The sequence below is a fragment of the Leuciscus leuciscus genome (genome assembly GCF_965113295.1).
Source record: "Leuciscus leuciscus genome assembly, chromosome: 24".
Lineage (NCBI taxonomy): Eukaryota > Metazoa > Chordata > Actinopteri > Cypriniformes > Leuciscidae > Leuciscus > Leuciscus leuciscus.
This window is the reverse complement of record NC_138723.1, coordinates 8,640,034-8,658,877: the sequence shown is the minus strand read 5'-3', so window position 1 is coordinate 8,658,877 and position 18,844 is coordinate 8,640,034. Positions and strand designations below refer to the sequence as shown.

At 37.6% G+C, this 18,844-nt stretch overlaps 2 protein-coding genes across 4 annotated transcripts; both read right to left on the bottom strand.

Moving 5' to 3' along the window:
- Window positions 1-151: 151 nt before the first annotated feature.
- On the bottom strand, window positions 152-1,263 carry inip (ints3 and nabp interacting protein). The gene is made up of 4 exons (XM_082158849.1): window positions 1,090-1,263; window positions 692-788; window positions 464-554; window positions 152-371 (listed from the first exon to the last, which is right to left on the bottom strand). Exons 1-4 carry the CDS (start codon window positions 1,112-1,114, stop codon window positions 273-275), a joined length of 312 nt encoding a protein of 103 aa, XP_082014975.1. The 5' UTR covers window positions 1,115-1,263; the 3' UTR covers window positions 152-272.
- A 1,566-nt stretch (window positions 1,264-2,829) lies between these two features.
- lin54 (lin-54 DREAM MuvB core complex component) lies at window positions 2,830-18,705 on the bottom strand. 3 transcript variants are annotated; one of them, XM_082158120.1, is made up of 14 exons: window positions 18,504-18,705; window positions 14,473-15,184; window positions 12,809-12,926; window positions 12,559-12,710; window positions 12,286-12,441; window positions 11,947-12,154; window positions 10,643-10,713; window positions 10,306-10,503; window positions 10,137-10,228; window positions 9,966-10,037; window positions 8,517-8,619; window positions 8,176-8,313; window positions 7,864-8,066; window positions 2,830-6,062 (listed from the first exon to the last, which is right to left on the bottom strand). In XM_082158120.1, exons 2-14 carry the CDS (start codon window positions 15,157-15,159, stop codon window positions 5,864-5,866), a joined length of 2,397 nt encoding a protein of 798 aa, XP_082014246.1. In that variant the 5' UTR covers window positions 15,160-15,184; window positions 18,504-18,705; the 3' UTR covers window positions 2,830-5,863. The 3 variants fall into 3 exon arrangements, with proteins under 3 accessions (XP_082014246.1, XP_082014248.1, XP_082014247.1); XM_082158122.1 differs by having other exon boundaries at window positions 12,577-12,710; window positions 18,504-18,704; XM_082158121.1 differs by lacking the exon at window positions 18,504-18,705 and adding an exon at window positions 17,356-18,496.
- Window positions 18,706-18,844: the final 139 nt, after the last annotated feature.

Sequence of the window (18,844 nt, the reverse complement as noted above, 5' to 3'; positions counted from 1 at the left end):
GTGTCTACAACTCTGGGTTACCTTACTGAACGCACTGATGACGTGTGACGTCTGTGCAGAGGTATAGAAATACATATGTTGAAAGGCAGGTAGGACATCCTATCATCGTATATATATAGATCACATTATTAAAAATGACAACACAATAATGTTAACTTTTCTCCATTTTATGTAAAATCATGAAAAAATAGACCAAAAAAAAAAAAATTCTCATGAAAAATGTATGTTATCTAGCAAGTCCATGTCAGAGTAGCATATTTGATCAAAACTGATCAAGACTCCGGGTCGAGTCTTGGTAACACAGGCAGTATAAGGTTACCAAAGGAGGAATCCTGAGTGATGAAGAAGCCTGACGAGTGTGCATGTGCGTGCTGAAACCAAACCAGAGAAAAATACTCATCTGATGGGACATTATCAATAATAAATAAATATTGAAACTCTAAACATGAAGCTTACGGTATACCTGTAAAGCTGCTTTCTGCTGTGCTGCAATGTGCTGCTGTTCGGCCTGATCCCTGAACTCTTTATTTACTGCTGGTCTAGAGAGTGGAATGCTGGGAAAACACATTATATTGCATAAGTTATGGGGATTGACAATCTTACAAGACAGGTACTGACTTAACAGCAGGATTCTTTAGAAGAAAATACAAATAAAGGATTTTTTACAGTGATTATGTTTTTGAAACTGTACCTGGCTCCTGGATTATTCATAGACTGACTCTGGATCAGGCGTTTCTTCTCCTTATCCAGCTCAGCTAGAATAGCAACCCTGTTTTTGTTTTGAAATCCTATCGAGACATTTTTTTTACATATATATATAAATGTTAATTTAAAGCAAGCAAACACATTTTAAATTCTGTAGGCCTATTTGAAGCCAATCTTGTATAATAACTGTGTGATTGTGACAAAACGACTAATTATCTTTTTTAAATGTTTGATAGGCCTCATCGCACTGTATAACTTAACTTTGTTGTATTTAGTGAGTTACTTTGAAAATGATTTAAACAGTACAGTATATATCATATCCACCGAGCTTAATATCAGAAATGACAGTACAGCTGTTTATGACAACTGATATACAACATTTACCTTGTCCGGGCGGATTTGCGGCCATTTCCACATGTGCTCTATATCAAAATATTAAACACAATAAACAACTTCTAAAATTCGGAGTCAAATCAATAAATAGAGTCTAAAACGGATGCATGGTCTCCTCTGATAAATAAAGCTGCTCTCTTGTCTTCTTCGGTAAGAGCTCATCATCGCGTCGCTGCTGTTTCAGTGTGAACAGCGCCATCTGGAGTATCGGAGCAACTGCACGTGTGAACCACAGGGTGGGTTTAAACGCTTTATTTAGTCGATTTATTTACATTGTAAATGTAGGTAAATATAAATGCGAACTACGTCTATAATGGAAATTTCAGAGCATATGAGGGCACTACAAAGGACAGCTATTAAAAAAGCATTTTCTTGCATTTGCATGGGTTTTGATGGCAAAGTTGCACATCAACCTCTACATTGTACCCTGGTGCATCATCCTATACCGACATCAAAAAAGTAATGTGATTTACATTAACATAAAAAAAAGTAATGTGATTACATAATATGTGACTTGTAATGCATTACTCCTAACATCAAAAAGTAATCTGATTACGTAATGCACGTTACTTGTAATGCATTACTTAACTCGTAACATAAAAAAAGTAGTCTGATTGTGTAATTTCTCAGAGGAGAGCTGTTAGACATGTGTCCATCTTGAACATAATCTGAATTATCAGATAATAAGGGTAAATTGACACACTCTGGGTCGGGTTTCCACAGTTGTACCTTGACAGGCTGTATATCTCTGATGGAGTCACGTCCTCATGTTCTGATATCAAAGATACGCGAAGTTCAACTTGTATGAAGTTCAATTGCCTTTGCAATATTTTGCATTTATATATTTTGTATATATTTTATAGTTTTATATAATTTTATTGATTAGTTTGTTAAATACACACAATTTTGCTGTATTATTACTTAATTATGTTTAATACAGTGTCTGTTCAGTTTAAACCATAAATGCATGCTGTCCACTCAAGTGGACATCTGCAAATCTCTTTGAAAAATATATGTTAAAAAAAATACATTTCAAATCTTGTTTTTCATGCCCTATAAGAGCAATAAAAACACAAAAATCCTGACTGAGGTTATCATAATTCATGCATGAAAGGGTTAAAGTCACCATGAAATCAGAATGGACTTATTTGGAATGGGCCTACTGCAGTATTGATTATAAATTATTTATCCGTGCACATCATTATATTATTTTTTTAATGAATGTGTTCTCGTAACCTTGAAACAAAATAACTTCCCCTCCCTCTTTAAGCGTATCTTCTCTGATGATGCGTTTACTGGCGCGAGGGCGGAGCAACCTGTCACTCACATGAGATCGACCAATAGCAAACCACAACCATCCAACCAATACAATTAACTTCCGCCCTAAATGTATTCTTGTTGGAGAAGCCGTTTCACTCGGATATACGGCACAACCGGAAAGCACATCTGCTTCATGACGACTTTAAATGCTTCATTTTAAGGGTTAGTATACATTGTAAATGTAAGAAAAAATAACTAAAGGGAATATGACTATCAGAAACATTCACAGCAAATAAAAATGAAAATATTGTTAAATAATAAATATTAAAAATGTAACATTTTCTGATGCAAATATGAATAAATTATGCATTATTTTGAAAATATTTTATTGATTTTAACTTATTTTTGTCTATTATTATTTTAAGTGTTAATCAGTCTTTTAATGAGAATAACAATGCACTGAAAATAAACTTTCTAATGTATCTTCAGAGGGATTTTAATCCTGACTGATACACGTGTTATAATCATGTGGATAGACCGATGTTAAACAGAAAAGAAAGGACAAACAGAAAAGATTAGAATTGTAGCAAAACTCAAACACTACAACACCTGCCTTTATGCATCTCAACATATGGAAATCAAACAGGAAAACATTTGCACATTAGTGAAGGGTTTACTTTATGAAAAAAGAAAAGAAAAAAGAAAAAAAACATGGCAATTTTCAGAAAGGTAAAAAGGAGCACTAACGTTCATTTACATTTATATACAAGATAACATTAACTGGCTACATACAAAGATACAGTGAACCCATTGTTCATCATCTTTTTTGACAAAAGTACAACCTGAAAATCATTTGCATCTGTCAGAAATATAGTGGAGGAAAGGGTCTAGAATATGATATAATGTTTATCACCATAAAATCCACAAACAAGGATGTCCTTTAAACAACTGAAACTGGAAAGATGAGAGTTTTGGATGGCACAGGTGAGGAACCCTTTAAGACTTCGCAATGCCAGCAGAACGGTTAACAAATATATTGTGGGCATATGCATTATTAGTAAGATCAAAGACGCTATATCCAATACAGCTGTTGAAAGATTTTAATGCAATAATGTGATTCAGGAGTGGTTTAGCAGAGCTTATTAAATCGCTTGAAGTCATGCATCTACATAAACGCACAGATATTTACATAAAAAGCCCTGAGAGGTGGTTATTAAGGCATAAGGTGTATAAGCGGTTCGCCCTATTCAACACTTTTATTAAACCGCTTGCACAAACGCACTGAAGCAGCAGTTTAGCAGTGAAATATTAATACATGTGCTGTGGATCAGATCAGAAACCTTCAGCTAAAACACGTTAAAGAATCAAACGGCTTCATGACAGTTCAATGGTCAGTTTAGTCATAAAATAAAAGTTGCATTCAAGAAGCATGTTTGAGTCTGGCCAAGATATGATTACTATGTTTGTTCATAGTTTTGGCTGTCTGGAATTACAAATAAAACTGAGTAAAAGCAGATTAAAAACTATTTATGGCAGATTACACACAGCAGATATTTCATTATTCATCAAGGGTGACGCGTTTAAGAAAGCAAGACTTCAACGAAGGACGGGGAGGAATGGTTGGAGCAGTTTTGTGAGAAGGCACTGAATGAAGAAAGACGCATGAAAGTCTGTATTAAACACCTGTGCCAAACAAATCACGGCTTAAACCAAACCTAGACGAGCTTCAGGGGTCAGCTGATCAACCTCGAGTTTCTGTCACTTGCCTTCAAGAAGAAATGGCAAATAACAGACCAGATTATGCCACAAAGAATGAAACAAAGAGAACATGTTCACATCATATTTCACCCCAAAATCAAGAGATAAAAAAGGTACTTTAAAAAAAAAAAAGGGATTATATACATATTCCCATTTTTAGGGTCATAAAGACATATAATTTTGGTTCTTGTTACTGTAAAATAATTTTATGCTACTAAAATGAAAAAGAAATTTGTACTTCATAAAATAAATCAAAGTAATTGCAATTACAGTAATAATGACCATCATTTGTAATGGTTATTTTAGATATTTTTCATTACTGTAAAATAATTTCATGCTACTAAAAAGAAATCTGTAAACTAATACAATCATTTTAATCCAAGCAGTTGTCATAACTACAGTAACGAGAATAAGAATTTCCTTTTATCATACACAATTATCTTATATCGTTTATTAAAATTGTTTGCAAACAAAAAACTCATTTTAATTAACATTACTGTAAAATAATCTTACATTACTAAGAAGTAAAAAAAACAATTAAACTGTACTTTAAGCTTATTTAAAACAAATTATAATTACACTAATGAGAATCAGATTTTTCTCATTTTATGCATAATGCTAATTTGGGGGGCGTTAAAATAATGAATATAATGTGAAAATGCAAAAACAAACAAACAAACAAAACAAAACTTAACAGGACCTAAATTATGCTTCATTTTCAATAGTAAATTCATTTTATTTTGGGATGTAATAAAATAGACTGGACATGTTCTTCATAAAGCATTTCAGCGACTACATGCGTCGACTCCATGACTGCAAACTGGTTTGATTTAATTAAACCCTGACAGAGCTCATCAACTATCAATTGCCAAAAACACAAACCTAGAGAAAACAATTCCCACACTCATTCAGGAGAGTCTTAATTCCCCTGTAAACTGAGGTGGAGAAGCATGTTCAAACAAGCTTTAAGACTGAATATTATTTAACTGATTGTTTTTTCCATTAGTAAAGATTTCAATCTAATCTTATCCGACATATATTGGCTGTAAGCACTTTTGGGAGTACAGTATCTCTGTACCGCTTCATGCTCTGCTTCAGGCTTGTCCGGGCCGGGGTGAAGTACGGCCTCCCGGCTGAACGTGTGTATTCTTGGAATACAAAATCGGCTGCAAGCAAATAAATATGATGAAGCTACAGTACAGGCTACTTACTGTATACAAGTCATGATCAGACGGCTAATGACATGTGCAGGGAAGTTACGGGCGTATCCCAGGGTTATTAGCAGTAAGAAAGAAAAAAAAGGGCGTTCTGACGACAGTGAATGGTAATATGAAAATCCAGTTTTAAAAGACAAACAAATAGCATGATTACACATTTAAAAGTGGAAAACGCTGCCAAACAAAAACAAAACTACCTTAAAATTTTATCGATTGTTCTAAAATAAATCCCCTTCCAGGAAAGCAAACAGTGCAAGTCCACTTGCAGGGGCTACAATCAAGTACTGTAGTCCTCCTACTGAATATAGTGTGTCCTCCGGCTCGACGGACACACATCACATCTGTTGTGTCAGAGGCCAATGGGAAGTTCAGCTTGGTCTCTCTGTATTAGAAGGCCCCGTGAGTCCATATGAGGGGCGGGCAGAAGTGCCCTCAGTGGTCCGCCACTCTGGGTTGGGCAGCGCACTGGGCCGTGGGACCCAAGCGGGCGGGATGAAGGGCTCTCAGTCATGGCTTTGCCAGGCCCGGGTCTAGCCGTTGATGGGGCAGTCCGTCTTGGCTTTGCCAGCAAAACTGATGATTCTCCTAAGGCAGCGCCCAAACTCCTCCAGGATGAGGCGCTCTGCCACGGCCTGAGGCTGGTTGGCCAGCTCCGCCTGCTCCGCCTGCTCCAGCAAACAGTCACACGTCACCTCCGCCACTTCCTTTGTTACGAATGTGTACGGCAACCTGGAGAGAAATTCATTAACATTTGAGTCATAACAGAAAGACCATTTTATAACACTAATATAACACAAAGAGTGTTGCTTAAGTGTTCCATGCGCTTTCCAGACAGCTGCTAGATTACAATGTTATTTCTATGTTTTTATAGAAGTACTAATAAATGCTGCTGCATGAGGGTTTCTGACACCAGCTGAGGAAGTGATGAATCTTTCTAGATGTTAGTGGAGAGGTTGTCAAAGGGATAGTTCACCCAGAAATGAAATGCGGTCATCATTTACTCACCCTTATGTTGTTTCAAACCTGGATATGAACCTATTTTTATTGAAATCGGAGAGCTTTCTGTCCCTCCATAGACAGCTAAGCAACTGACACTGACGCTTCAAAAAATTCATAGACTTCAGAAAACTAATCCATATGAATTGTGCGGTTTAGTCTAAAATTTTCTGAAGAGACTCGATTGAATGATGAACAGATATAAAAAAACATTTATATACTTTTTAACCACAAATGCTCGTCTTGCAGGTGTGCACTCTGATTTAAAAAAAAAAAAAAAGACTGATGGTTTGGCCAGATAAGACCCTTATTCCTCGGCCGGGATCGTGTAGAGCCTTTGAAGCTGCATTGAAACTGCAGATCAAATGTTTTACTTGGTCAAAACAATCATAATAAAAATACGTTTGTTTGAGTGTGTTGAAAGTTATTTTAATTATCTGTGCTTTCGCTCGGTGACTGCTATTAGACACTTGTTGCACATTGCAGTAAGCTAGTAGCCAGGGTTTCCCCATGCTGCCTTGAGCGCAGCGCGATTTTATTCTCGCTGCTAGGCAGCCTGGACACCATGGACCAGATTTTCCCCTTAAAAAGGGAACCAATCACAGAATGGGGAGGGAGCAGCAAGACGATGACGACATTTATGCGACACACCGAAGCAGTTTGTTTATATCTATGGATCCAACATGGCATCAGACGCGAAGTTACCTTTCGATGCAGCCTTAGATAGTGTTCTAAGTAGTTTAGAACGCAAGTTTATTTCGTCTTCTTCCTCGTCGGATTTCTGCCGCTCTACATACGTCATCTGGTATAATTGAAACGACTGGCTATGAGTACGTACAGGCGCATTTGATAGACATTCGTAGCGCCCAATAAACGGCTCTGGGCATTCGTAAACCACGCCTCAAATACGAGAAAATGAACATATGGTTCCCAGACCACGTCTCAATGAGATGTGGTCTGACGTTAGCCAGGCTAGTTAGCTAGATCGATATTACAATATCATATTAATAAAAGCTGGATGACTTGTGTTGCTAAATGGCATGCAATTCATTTTAGAACATTGTACAGTGGAGAAAATGCTGCATTACGGTTTCTACAAATAAAGTTCCTTCTGATTTTATGAGTTTACACTTGACAAAATGCTGTTGACTCCGAGGCACAAACTAGTTTCTTGCTGTAAATCAAGAAAACAAGAGATTCAAACAATAAGACTAATCCGATAAAGGCATCCAAACAGTTGCTCACCTGTCTAATAAAACAAAATATTAAAGCATCTTTGGTGTTTTTTTATGGTTTCTACTGAAGCAAAACTGGAAACCGAGGTTAAAGCGGATATGACATCATTGACTGGAAACGCAAAAACACAGGCCATTACTGATTTCTCTGGATTTAAACATTGTTGGAAACTTGGGATAGTGGGAATTTGGGATAGTGCAAGTACACAAGTCAACAAAATATATAAACATTTTCTAGTGGTTTTTGGATATTTTAATCCAAAAATCATACATATTGTGCCTTTAAAGGAAAGACTTACTTCCCGCCTCCACTGGTGAGGGCTGGTGTGGTTCTGGTGAGCAGATCTGAGATCTGTGAGGACAGTTTGGTTTTGGCTGCGGTTTGCTGCTGGACCCGCACCTCTGCAGCGTCGGCCAGGTGCATCAGCGTCTTCCTCTCAGGACTCTCCTCAAAGTTCTTGCAGCCCATACATTTGCAGATGGACGAACACATGATCTTTGCCTAATGCGAACGGACATCAGAATGATATCAACAACTGAAAACGAACCATATCTTCTATATGCCACAAGAGCGTGGGCACCACTGCCCTTTGACCTGTGAAAACACTCACCTCATAACACTCGCAGTAGTTTTTCAGACAGCCAGATTTCTTACAATTGCAGCCTTTGCTGTGTCTCCTGTCCGACTCTCCTTGTTTGCCTTTACCAATCTTGGGTTTGAAAGCCACAGGGTTTCTGTCTAAACACGCCTGGGAAAAAACACATTACTTCTTACTTCACTTGATACCTATGCACTTCAAAGCATTACAGCAAAACTGTCCTGATCAGTGAGACAAACAAGATGTCAAGAGCAATGATGTGCAATTGCTTTGAAGTGTTTGTAGGCAGATGGAAAATAATGTCAAGTGAAAAAAACCCAATGTCGATCAATAGGAATGCAGTAATTCATTACCTTGATGGCCTTCAGTCTTTCACTCTCATGATCAAGGTTGTTGAAGCAGTTCACGCAGTTACAGTTATTACAGAACTCCCCATTGGCAAAGCAATCACAATACCTGTGAGACGAGAGACATTGAACTCTTGAGTTTATGCAAAATACAATTCATAAAAAATTAAATAAAATAAAACTGCCCAAGAGTTACACTACAGTTCAAAAGTTTGGGAACGGTAAAGTCTATTTTCAACAAGCCTGCATTGATTTGATCAAAAATACAGTACAAACTGTTATAAATATTGTGAATAGGGATCATGCACCTACAGGAATTATTTAGGCAAATACCGATTTTAACAAACAACTAATGGCTGATCCGGATTTGTTACTTGCTCACTTATTTGCACTTATATTGTCATTAAAATGACTGTTTTGATCATGTTTTAAATCAGCAAAGTTAAATAACACATGCATTAAGGTATCCTAGTAGCTAGTTTATTACTCAAATAATTTCTCTTTAAACATGGATTGGATCCATTAAACATTCAACAGGCCAACATTATAAGAGAGGCACAAATTAATACAAAGACATGTCAACCTTCTGAGGTTTTTTTTGCAGTCAAATATTTCTTAACATTAACATTTGACAATTATAGAACATTACATATTTATTTAATAAATAGAAAGATATTGTACAACTCCGTGCCTTCATGCAGTTACATAATATCCTATTGGTTTGTTAAATCGGCTGATACATCGGTGCATCTCTAATTGTGAAATATGATTAATTTAAAATAGTTTTCTAAGTGTATATATTGTAAAATGTAATTTATTCCAGTGATCAAAGCTGTATTTTCAGCATCATTACTTCAGTCTTCAGTGTCACATTATCCTTCACGAATCATTCTAATATGATGATTTAATGATCAAGAAACATTTCTGATTATTATCAATGTTGTGCAGCTTCATATTTGTGGAAACCATGATGCATTTTTTCAAGATTCATCAATAAAAAAATAACTAATTTAAAATAGAAATATTTTGTAATATTATAAAATGTCTTTACTGCCACTTCCAATCAATTAAATGCATCATTGCTTAAAGTATTAATTTATTAAAAAAACAAACAAAATCTTACTGACCCCAAACTTTTGAATGGTAGTACATGAAATGCTACAGGCAAAGCTTGAAAAAAATATTCATGTCAATATTGAAACTGCTTGACAAATGTAAAATTATATTTGCACCTCTGATAATCCCCTTCCTGTCTGTCAGAATTATCAGTCCTTGCTGGTGAATTTGACAGTATGAGAACTGAATTACAGGTTTGTTAAAAGGAAGGAAGTTGTTGTAAAATCACACAATTGGATTTGGAAACTATGAAAGCGCTTGCCAAACGTAGCAGCTCACACAGATTACACCTTTTATGGGCAATTTTCAGAGAAAGTAAACAAATGCTGGGGAACATACAATTTCAGACACTGTGACCGTGTGCAGTTGCAGGGTTTTCTCGGCCTTGAGGTTGCTTCTGATGTTGATAAACTGTAATAAAGCACATGCAGAATGTAACCTGAGGGTTAATGAAATCTTTTGATGCAACTGATATACATGTAACAGCGAGGCATGTGGCGCTCGGCTCACCCGTTGAGTGAAAGCCTGGCTTGAGTCTGTATGGGAGTGGCTGTTGAGAAGGTGGAGCTGCTGGTCAAAGTCACAAACGCAGGCTGGGGGATCTATGGGAACAAGCAAGGTGAGAGAGTCCAACAGGCAACCAAACTCATCCGTCCTGCTCCAGGAGAGACATACGGACCTGCGTAACGTATGGGGCCGGCAACACAGCGTAGCCCATGTTCCCAGAGCCGTGGGCGGGGGCGAGCACGGTGCCCGGCGGCAGGTTGGTGAGGTTGGGCTGGATCTGTGGCAGATGTGTGGCTGGCATGATGAGACGCTGGGGGGTCTGACTGGTGGTCACCACCTGAGCTGCTGACGTCAAGGGTTTGGGTACAACCTGTGCACAAACCATATATATAAATGTTCCAGATTATTAACACCATACAGAAACCAGAGCAAAAGCTGCACGCCCATCCATAGGAATGGTGTCGTGTGCAGAACTGCTGTGAGAGGGAACTAGGCGCTTCACTGTGTACCTGTTTGACGGTCTGTGCCGAGACGATGGGTACAGACATCCGTACCGCAGCGTTCATCATCACAGACTTGGCTTTGCAAACAAGACAAAAGTAACTAAATGTTATTGGATTTTCTTAAATTCCCATATTCATATACAATCATAGCATTAAAATCATTCTTAAATGGATCGCTGCAGTGCACCCACTATAAAAACAATACTGCATGGCAAGACAGCAGCATATTGAGGGACCACTGCCTAAAACAATATTTAACTGAATATTATGAAAGTCACAGGGGTACAGTTGGGAACAAAAAAAAACTATTGGTTTAATAAAAACAAAAACAATCTATATAACAAAACAATGTAGTCCGCTCACAGAATGACTCCTACGAGCACATTTCCTTATTGAATAAAGCAAAAATACAGTGTGATCAGTGTAGTCCAATTCCTGAACTAACAGCTACAAGTAACCGTGAGACTTTAAGTTACTGATACGCTCACCGTTCATATTCAAAGTGTACTACACATGATGCATTTTGACTATTTCATAAAAATAAATGAAACGTTACTACTTTTTTGTTTTTTTTATTTAAAGGCTATTGTGCCCCTTTTTACAAGATACAATATAAGATCAAATATGAATTTTGCAATATAGGCCCCCTTTAATATACAATTAAGGCCAATTGTTGAATTGTATTTATGCCACTCGCCACTTCTAAAAAAAAAAAAGGTGATTCTTTTTTTATATTTATAAAAATTCAAATTGATCAAAGTTTAATAAATTAATATTTATAATAATTAAATAACGTAATCAATAATTTACAAATGTAAAATATAACAATTAATTTACAACAAATTGCTAGTTAAATTGCAAATCAAATATCGTGTGACACAATAAAACTTGTATACCACATAAATTAAAATGGATGAATAAACATCTTGGCTGTATGCTATTCTATGATATACTATATAAGCTTGATATATTGATATAAATGTATTATACGCTTCTATCAAATGAAAAGCTGGTGAAGTGAACAGAACAGCTCAGGAAATTAAGTTCACGTCCTCATATAGCACCGCCCATTCACACAGAGACACGCAGACTTTTAGTGACATGCACCTGATTTAGGTTCATATAAAAAAATGACTCGGAACTATACATCGATTATATTACCCAGCCCTATTTGGCAATGGAATTGCATTTTTTCCAATTACTTATTCCATAAAAGTAGTAAATAATTCTTATATGAAAACAGAATCATAAAGAGAAACCGGATTTGTTCAATTCCTTGCTTTCCCCATCCCTGCACGTGATGCACTGACCGGGTTGTATGGAGGGGTTGGTGTTGATGCTGGCGCCCGTGTGTGCCGTGCCGCTGCCGGTGGTGGCCGTTACCAGACGCACGTAATGGAAGCGACTGCCCGGCACCTGGATCTGCTGCACGTTGGGAGGTGTGGTGAGGGGGATGATGGTCTTAAACTGGGATGTTCCCATCCCTCCCACTGTAACTGTCTGCATTGGCTTTGCAGCCTGTACATGAAAACAGATACAAACATAGTTTTGTGTTGTTGTACACTAAATGTCACACAGGCTTTGTTAACATCTATATTAGACAGGACAGCAGACTGGTTTGGTTTTTTGAGGACTCTAGATGGGCGTACCTGTGCGGTGGACTGGCTGGTTCCTGCTTTAGCTGGAGAAGTGGTGGCAGACTGTTGAACCGTGAGGATTTGCTGGCCTAGAGCCATATTGAGCGGCAGTGTCACAGACTTCTGGGGTGAGTTTGGAGACTGACTGGCCACCGAAACCACAGTCAACTACAGACAGAGGAGAAACATGAGGAAGAGGGTGACATCAGAAATCAGAGTGTGGTCATCACAGAGAAAAATCTGGCACCACAAAGACAGGTAAATGTAACTGATGCAAGTTTTTACATTTGAAAGATTCAAGACCTTGCTGGGAGACTTGAGAGGCGAGATGGCGACTTTGCTGTTACCAGACGTGTTCTGCGTCACAGTGCTGATGGCCTCGCCAATGGAAATGGTGCGTGGAGGTGTCACAGGGGTACTCTGGGTAAGAACTCGCCCTGTTGGCAAAAGAAGGGGATTGAAATTTAGATTTGATAATCGTGCTGATAAAACAACTGCACTTTTGCTCATGTTATAAATACAGACAGAAGATTACCAGTCACTACAGGAGACACTGAAGCTGGGCTGGTCAGTGCTTTACTGTTCAGGGCCTTTGTGATGATGAGCTTAGTTATCATTGGTCCAGCTGTAGATACTGGTGGTTTCTTTGTGATCTGTAAGGAGAAACACGACACTTGGCGTTTATTTTAGTTGCTTTTGATAGACCGTGACACTGAACAGGAAACAAGATTTTACTTTCATCAATAAGCTTCTTAAATTCATATTAAAGGGATAGTTGACCAAAAAAAATTAAATAATAATTAACTGTCGCAAGCCATTGACTTCCAGGAAAGAAAAAAAAAATATATATATATATACAATGGAAGTCAATGGCTTCAGTCAACTGTCTGGCTACCAACTTTCTTCCAAATATCTTCTTTTGTGTTCAACAGAACAAAGAGACTCATTCAGGTTTGGAACAACTTCAGGGTGAGTAAAAGATGACAGAATATTCATTTTTGGGTCAACTATCCGTTTAACAATATTGTAACAGTTAATCAAAACTTTACTTATTATTAAGGATATTTAATATGCATTTAACTGAATTGAGTATTCATTTGTTTTTAATAAATAATAGCAATAACACTGATTTAAATACAGCATTAAAATTGCATTTCTCTTGCATTTATAACATTTAGAAATTACTATAAATATTATCTTAAAAATAATAATAGCTCATTTCAAAAATACAGTAAAATAAAAAAGCATGTCCTTACAGAAAAAAGGTTTTTAAAAATATGCCTAATATTAAAATTATATATAATCATTAACAATAAAAAAATTAATGATTTAAAAAAAAAAAAATCTATATTAAAAAAGGCATTTTCCTTATAGAATTTTTGAACAAATATGACTATTGTTTAAAAAAAAAAAATATTTATATATGAAATTATTATACTAAAGATCATAGTAGCTTATTTTAAAATACATTTAACTTGTAGATTTTCTTTTTAGTTTTTAATTTTTATTATTAAATAATAATAGCACAAAAAATAATATATGCCTTTAAATAATTATACTATAATAATAATAGCTCATGTAAAAATAGAGTAATACAAATATGACTACTATAAATAAATATATTATAAATAACAATAATAAATAGAAAAAATATAGTAATAAAAATGGCATTCATAAGCAAAATGTTTCACAAATTTGAAGGTTTTTCTATTTTTTCAATGCTTGAAAGTGTAAAAATAGTGTTACCAGAATGTTATACAGTGTCCATATAGTTACTGTAGTAATAACTATAAATGATGCATAATCAGATGCAACTAACCCCCCCCCAAAAAAACAAACAAAAAAAAGCACACCCTAACCTTATAGTAAGTACTTAATTATTAGTTAGTAAATGTATAATTACAGTGTTACACGGACCTTAAAATAAAGTGTAACCAACATTTTCACTAACAACCAGTCAGCAGCAGCAGCTACAGTTTATATATTAGTTAACACCTCGTTGTTACATATATGTATAACTCCCACGAAAAAAAAAGAAAGAAACTGCGGCCAAAATAAAGAACCTTGAAATTAAAGTTCTCTTTAGAGTCTCAATATAAAATGGTAATTTCACACCCACCCAACACAGCGTGGCCTGCCGCTTCAGTTATGTAACGTCTGCCTCCTCAGTGTAACACCGAGAGGTTGATAAACACCCACCTGAAGGGTCTTCAGCTGCTGGGCCTGCAGTGTCGTGGAGGAGCCCATCAGCTGACTGGCTGAGCTCACAGCGATCACAGGCTTCCCCACTGCCGTCACCATCTTGATCTGCGTCGCCTGGGCCTTGCCATCACCTGTGCCCTGGGTAGTGGCGGGCTTGTTCCAAGTGTGGGGCAGAGCCAACATAATGGGCTGCCCTGTTTTACTGAGACCAGCAACCAGGAGTTTCTGTCCCTCTGGCTTGAGCACAGCAGCGCCTGGAGGCTTGCCATCCGCAGCGGGGGAGCTGGCCACTTTATTGATGATGAGCTGGTGGTTGGCTGGGACAGTAACGCTGGAGATTTTGGGGAGGTTTTGAGCTGATGCAGGACTGGTGGTTTTGGCAGGGGTTGTGGTGGTGACAGCCATGAGGCCGGAGGAGGCGAGGAGGAGTTGAGTTCCCGTGCTACACTGAGCATTAGTGGAGGTGGAGGTCATCTGCATAGACGTGGTGGCTGGACACAGGCTGACGATTTCAGGCACCTCTGTTTCCATAGGAACCTGCGCTGGCTCTGGTTCAGATTGAGGAGGAGGAGGAGGAGGAGGAGCGAGGTGCTCGGCAGGAAGGTCCTCTTCCATCGCGATAGCTTCCGTGTCCATGATCTCATCAGGGAGGAGGCTGTTGAGCTCAGGTGACACCACATCCATTGTGCACAAAGATACTCTAAACACACTAAAAAAAAAAAAAAAAAGAACAGAAACATCCATAAGCAAGAGATGAGAATAAATCACTGATAAAGTATAAAGTGTACAGCAAGCAAAGGCCTCCAGACTGCGACCAAATGGACACTTTTTGAGCAAGATCATTTTATTGCGTTTCATCGGAGCGCTCTGTATTATATACAGTGGCTTCTCCTACTACAGCAACACCCATTTTTCAAGTGATATTTAGCACCAGTTTATCAGTTAGTGACGATTTTGTTCTCTTCGACTCACTGGAAATGCTGCTTCAGACAGAGAGAGAAGTCATGTATGAAACAGCTTTTCAACCACACAGTATCGTTATTTCTGTGTTAACTTCAAATTATCCCAGAAGTACTGGGATAAAAGTTTATAGTTCAGATATAAACACTATTTTGTCACTACCGTAGACATCAGAGTAAAATAGAGTAAATCACCTTTTGAAAGTAACTTGATGCTTCAAATAAAGATTGTATCAATTACATCGTTACACCAGTAGGTGGCGACAAGTGACTTAAATGTATCCGTCATTGAATCGTTAATAAAATCACTGATTCATCCAGTAATGAAACAAGTCTTGTCTTTATGAGCGAGTCACTGAATCATTCATTCACAGATTTTTTTAAATAATAAAAATTCATTCAAATTGATTAAATATATTTTTGTAAATTGACTTTTATAGACTAGAATTTAGTATTAAAAAAACCATCACAACTTTGTGTGATGAAAGAGGTTGTGAGAAGTAGGGGAGATCAACTCATCATAGTCTACTCTTTCAATTCTGGGGAGAAAAAAGAATGAGCATTTGAAATTATTTCAGAGAATTATATTAGAACAGAACTACATGTTTAGGTAGAAATGTTTTTTTTAAACATGTCGATGGTAACATTCACAAAACAAAGTTTAAAAAAATTATAAACATCACATTTCAACCATTGTTTAAGAAAAGGGATAGGCCAAGTCAATGTTATCAATTATTCTATTCTATTCTATTATCTAAAATGTAATGACTTTTATAATGCACATTAACTTCCCTGGATTCACATTTAAACATGTTTAATAATTATTGATTTTCAAAGCACTAAACTGAGAGGTTGACATCCAAAACATTTCTTTAACCGGAGGACAAAGCTTTTTAAAGGGTCTGTGTGACCGGTTCAATTCTGCATGCACCAAAAAAAAGTGTGCCTATGCAGATTCCTACACAATGTATCTTTAATTTTGGCCAAAATCAAACAGGTAATTATCTCCAAGCAGAGATTCTGTTGAATGAAGAGTTTGTGCCACACACACAAAATTCATAACTGTTGCTCATTGACCTTTCATGTGCCTGTCTTGATACTGAAGAAAGCATTGTTTGAAGGAAATATGTTTCATGCGATCATAGATTATAGAAGATTTTATATTTAAATACATCTGGAAAAAAATCACTAAAAGTCAAAAAGATATGTAATAAAAAAATCGTCCCGACTAATGTTCCCCCAGTGAACTCCAGGCCTGTGTGTATGTATTAATAAACATAACCACTTCAGCCTTATAAACATGTCTAGACAGCATTTATGAAATCTGAAAGTAACGTCACCGTACCGGGAACAACAATGACCAACTTTGTTCATTTACATTATGGCGAATTTCTACATGGCATTACATTACAATATCCTCACATAAAGACTGCAGCACTTTACAGGTCTCATCGTATCAATCACACCAGCACAAACAGTCTGATATATTCTGCAGCAGTCAGCTGGCGGGCCATTCAAATCCCAGTGTTTACTAAACGCCCTACACAAGACGACGCGACGCGACCGCTCCCATTCCAATCCCTCCACAGTCGCCACCGGTGACGGCGCTGATCGCGTCGCTCGCTCGCAGTGTAGACGAGCGGTCAGTGTACAGCTGCTATGTGGCTAACTAGCACAAGAGCTAACCAGCAGTTATATGTTAAAAACAGCAGTCACTCACAGCGAACATTAACTAGCAATAAAACGGACAATCTGCTAATAACGACAGCAGTTATGTGCTTAAGAGACTGTGTACACAATAAAACACTTCTATGCACGCGTTTAATCGCTAAACACAACATACAGCAGTTTTAAACAGAGGGGAACAACAGCAGGCCTCTTGTACATGCCTGACAATAACAATCCGCGTTTAATCCTTTACCTCAACAGTGACTTCAGTGAGACTCAGTTTCGCGTCAGCTGGAGTTTGTTGATATTCGACGCGGCTGCTTTACTGTCTATTCTGTTGCCATGGAAATATCGATATTTACACTACACAGAGCGCAGCTCGAGAGTTACTGTACACTGGGGTGTTTTCCTCTTGATTTGAGTCCTGTTAGAGAGAGTTTAACACGCGCTGAGGGTCTATTTCAGGCCGGGCTGGATTTCGAAAGATCCGCCATTTTCATCTCGTCATCAGTTCGGAAACGAGAAACAGGAGAAGAAGAAAACAACAACTTGATTTATTGTTTTGTCATAGTTAGAGTACAAAGGGGGCGAAGTATAGACAATAATCGATTTGACAATTATAACTATTAATCTGTCCTTATTCGATTCGAGCTTGTTCTTCACTGGAACAATAAAATGTGTTTGTCAGAATGACAGCCTCACCAGTTACTATCATTGCATGTCTTTCATACAGTAAACATGAACATGAGCATGTCATTCACCGTCCCGGACAAAGAAAACGAAAGCCATAAACACGAGTAAAAGAATTAAAAAAAAAGTTTTCATTGCAAAAATTGTGCACTGTTATGATTTTGATTAAAAGGAATTAGTACAAAAAACTATGTGAAAAAGAGTTCGTCACACAAACAAAAGCCACTTAACTAAGTTACTGTCTAAGTCTTAATGGCAAAGAGATTTATAGAAAACTTAGAAGTAAATGAAATTTGATTAAACTTTTATAACCATAATACTGTGCACGTTTATACACACACACACATATATATATATAGTGCTAATAATATAGTGAACCAGTGACTAAATGTATCCAAATGTATGACAGACAGGCGCGTCGGGTCAGCAGCTCGCTGTCACTCACTGTCAAGTTTAGTAGCCTCAACTGCTAACCAGTTAACCACTATTAACTCCTGCAACGCTTCGACGCGTGCGTTAACCTTTGGCTATATTTGATTGATGACTCAGAAGCCCAGCAGGCATTGACCAGCGATCCCAGCTGTGTGTGTGTGAGTGACGCGGACGGGCATCAGCTGACACTGCACTGTTAGCAGCGCGGCTAACTCAACTAGCCGCGATCATATTCTCATGCCCCTCGCGAACCCCAGCCGAGCTCAAAGCGCTTCTTACACTTGCTCGAGGTGATGAGTGTCGCGACGCTCTTCTGAAATCCGCCGCGCGTTCCGCTCGATCACGCGCTGCTACATCCAACGCGCTGCTGCATCGTGTCGATCATCCGCTCTCAGACGAAGACGATTGTTTAAAATACCGCGCCGAGCGCCATTTCACCTCTAACATCCCATAATCAAGCCACGCCTTCAGAGGAAACAACAAATGACGTCACGCCACAACTTCCGCCCGTGCTGCGCGCACACAGTTGAATGATTGTTTTTAGTTTCATGTTATTTATTTTTATTTATGTATTGTATGTTTCATTTCTATTAATTTAAATGTTTTATGAATTAATTTTA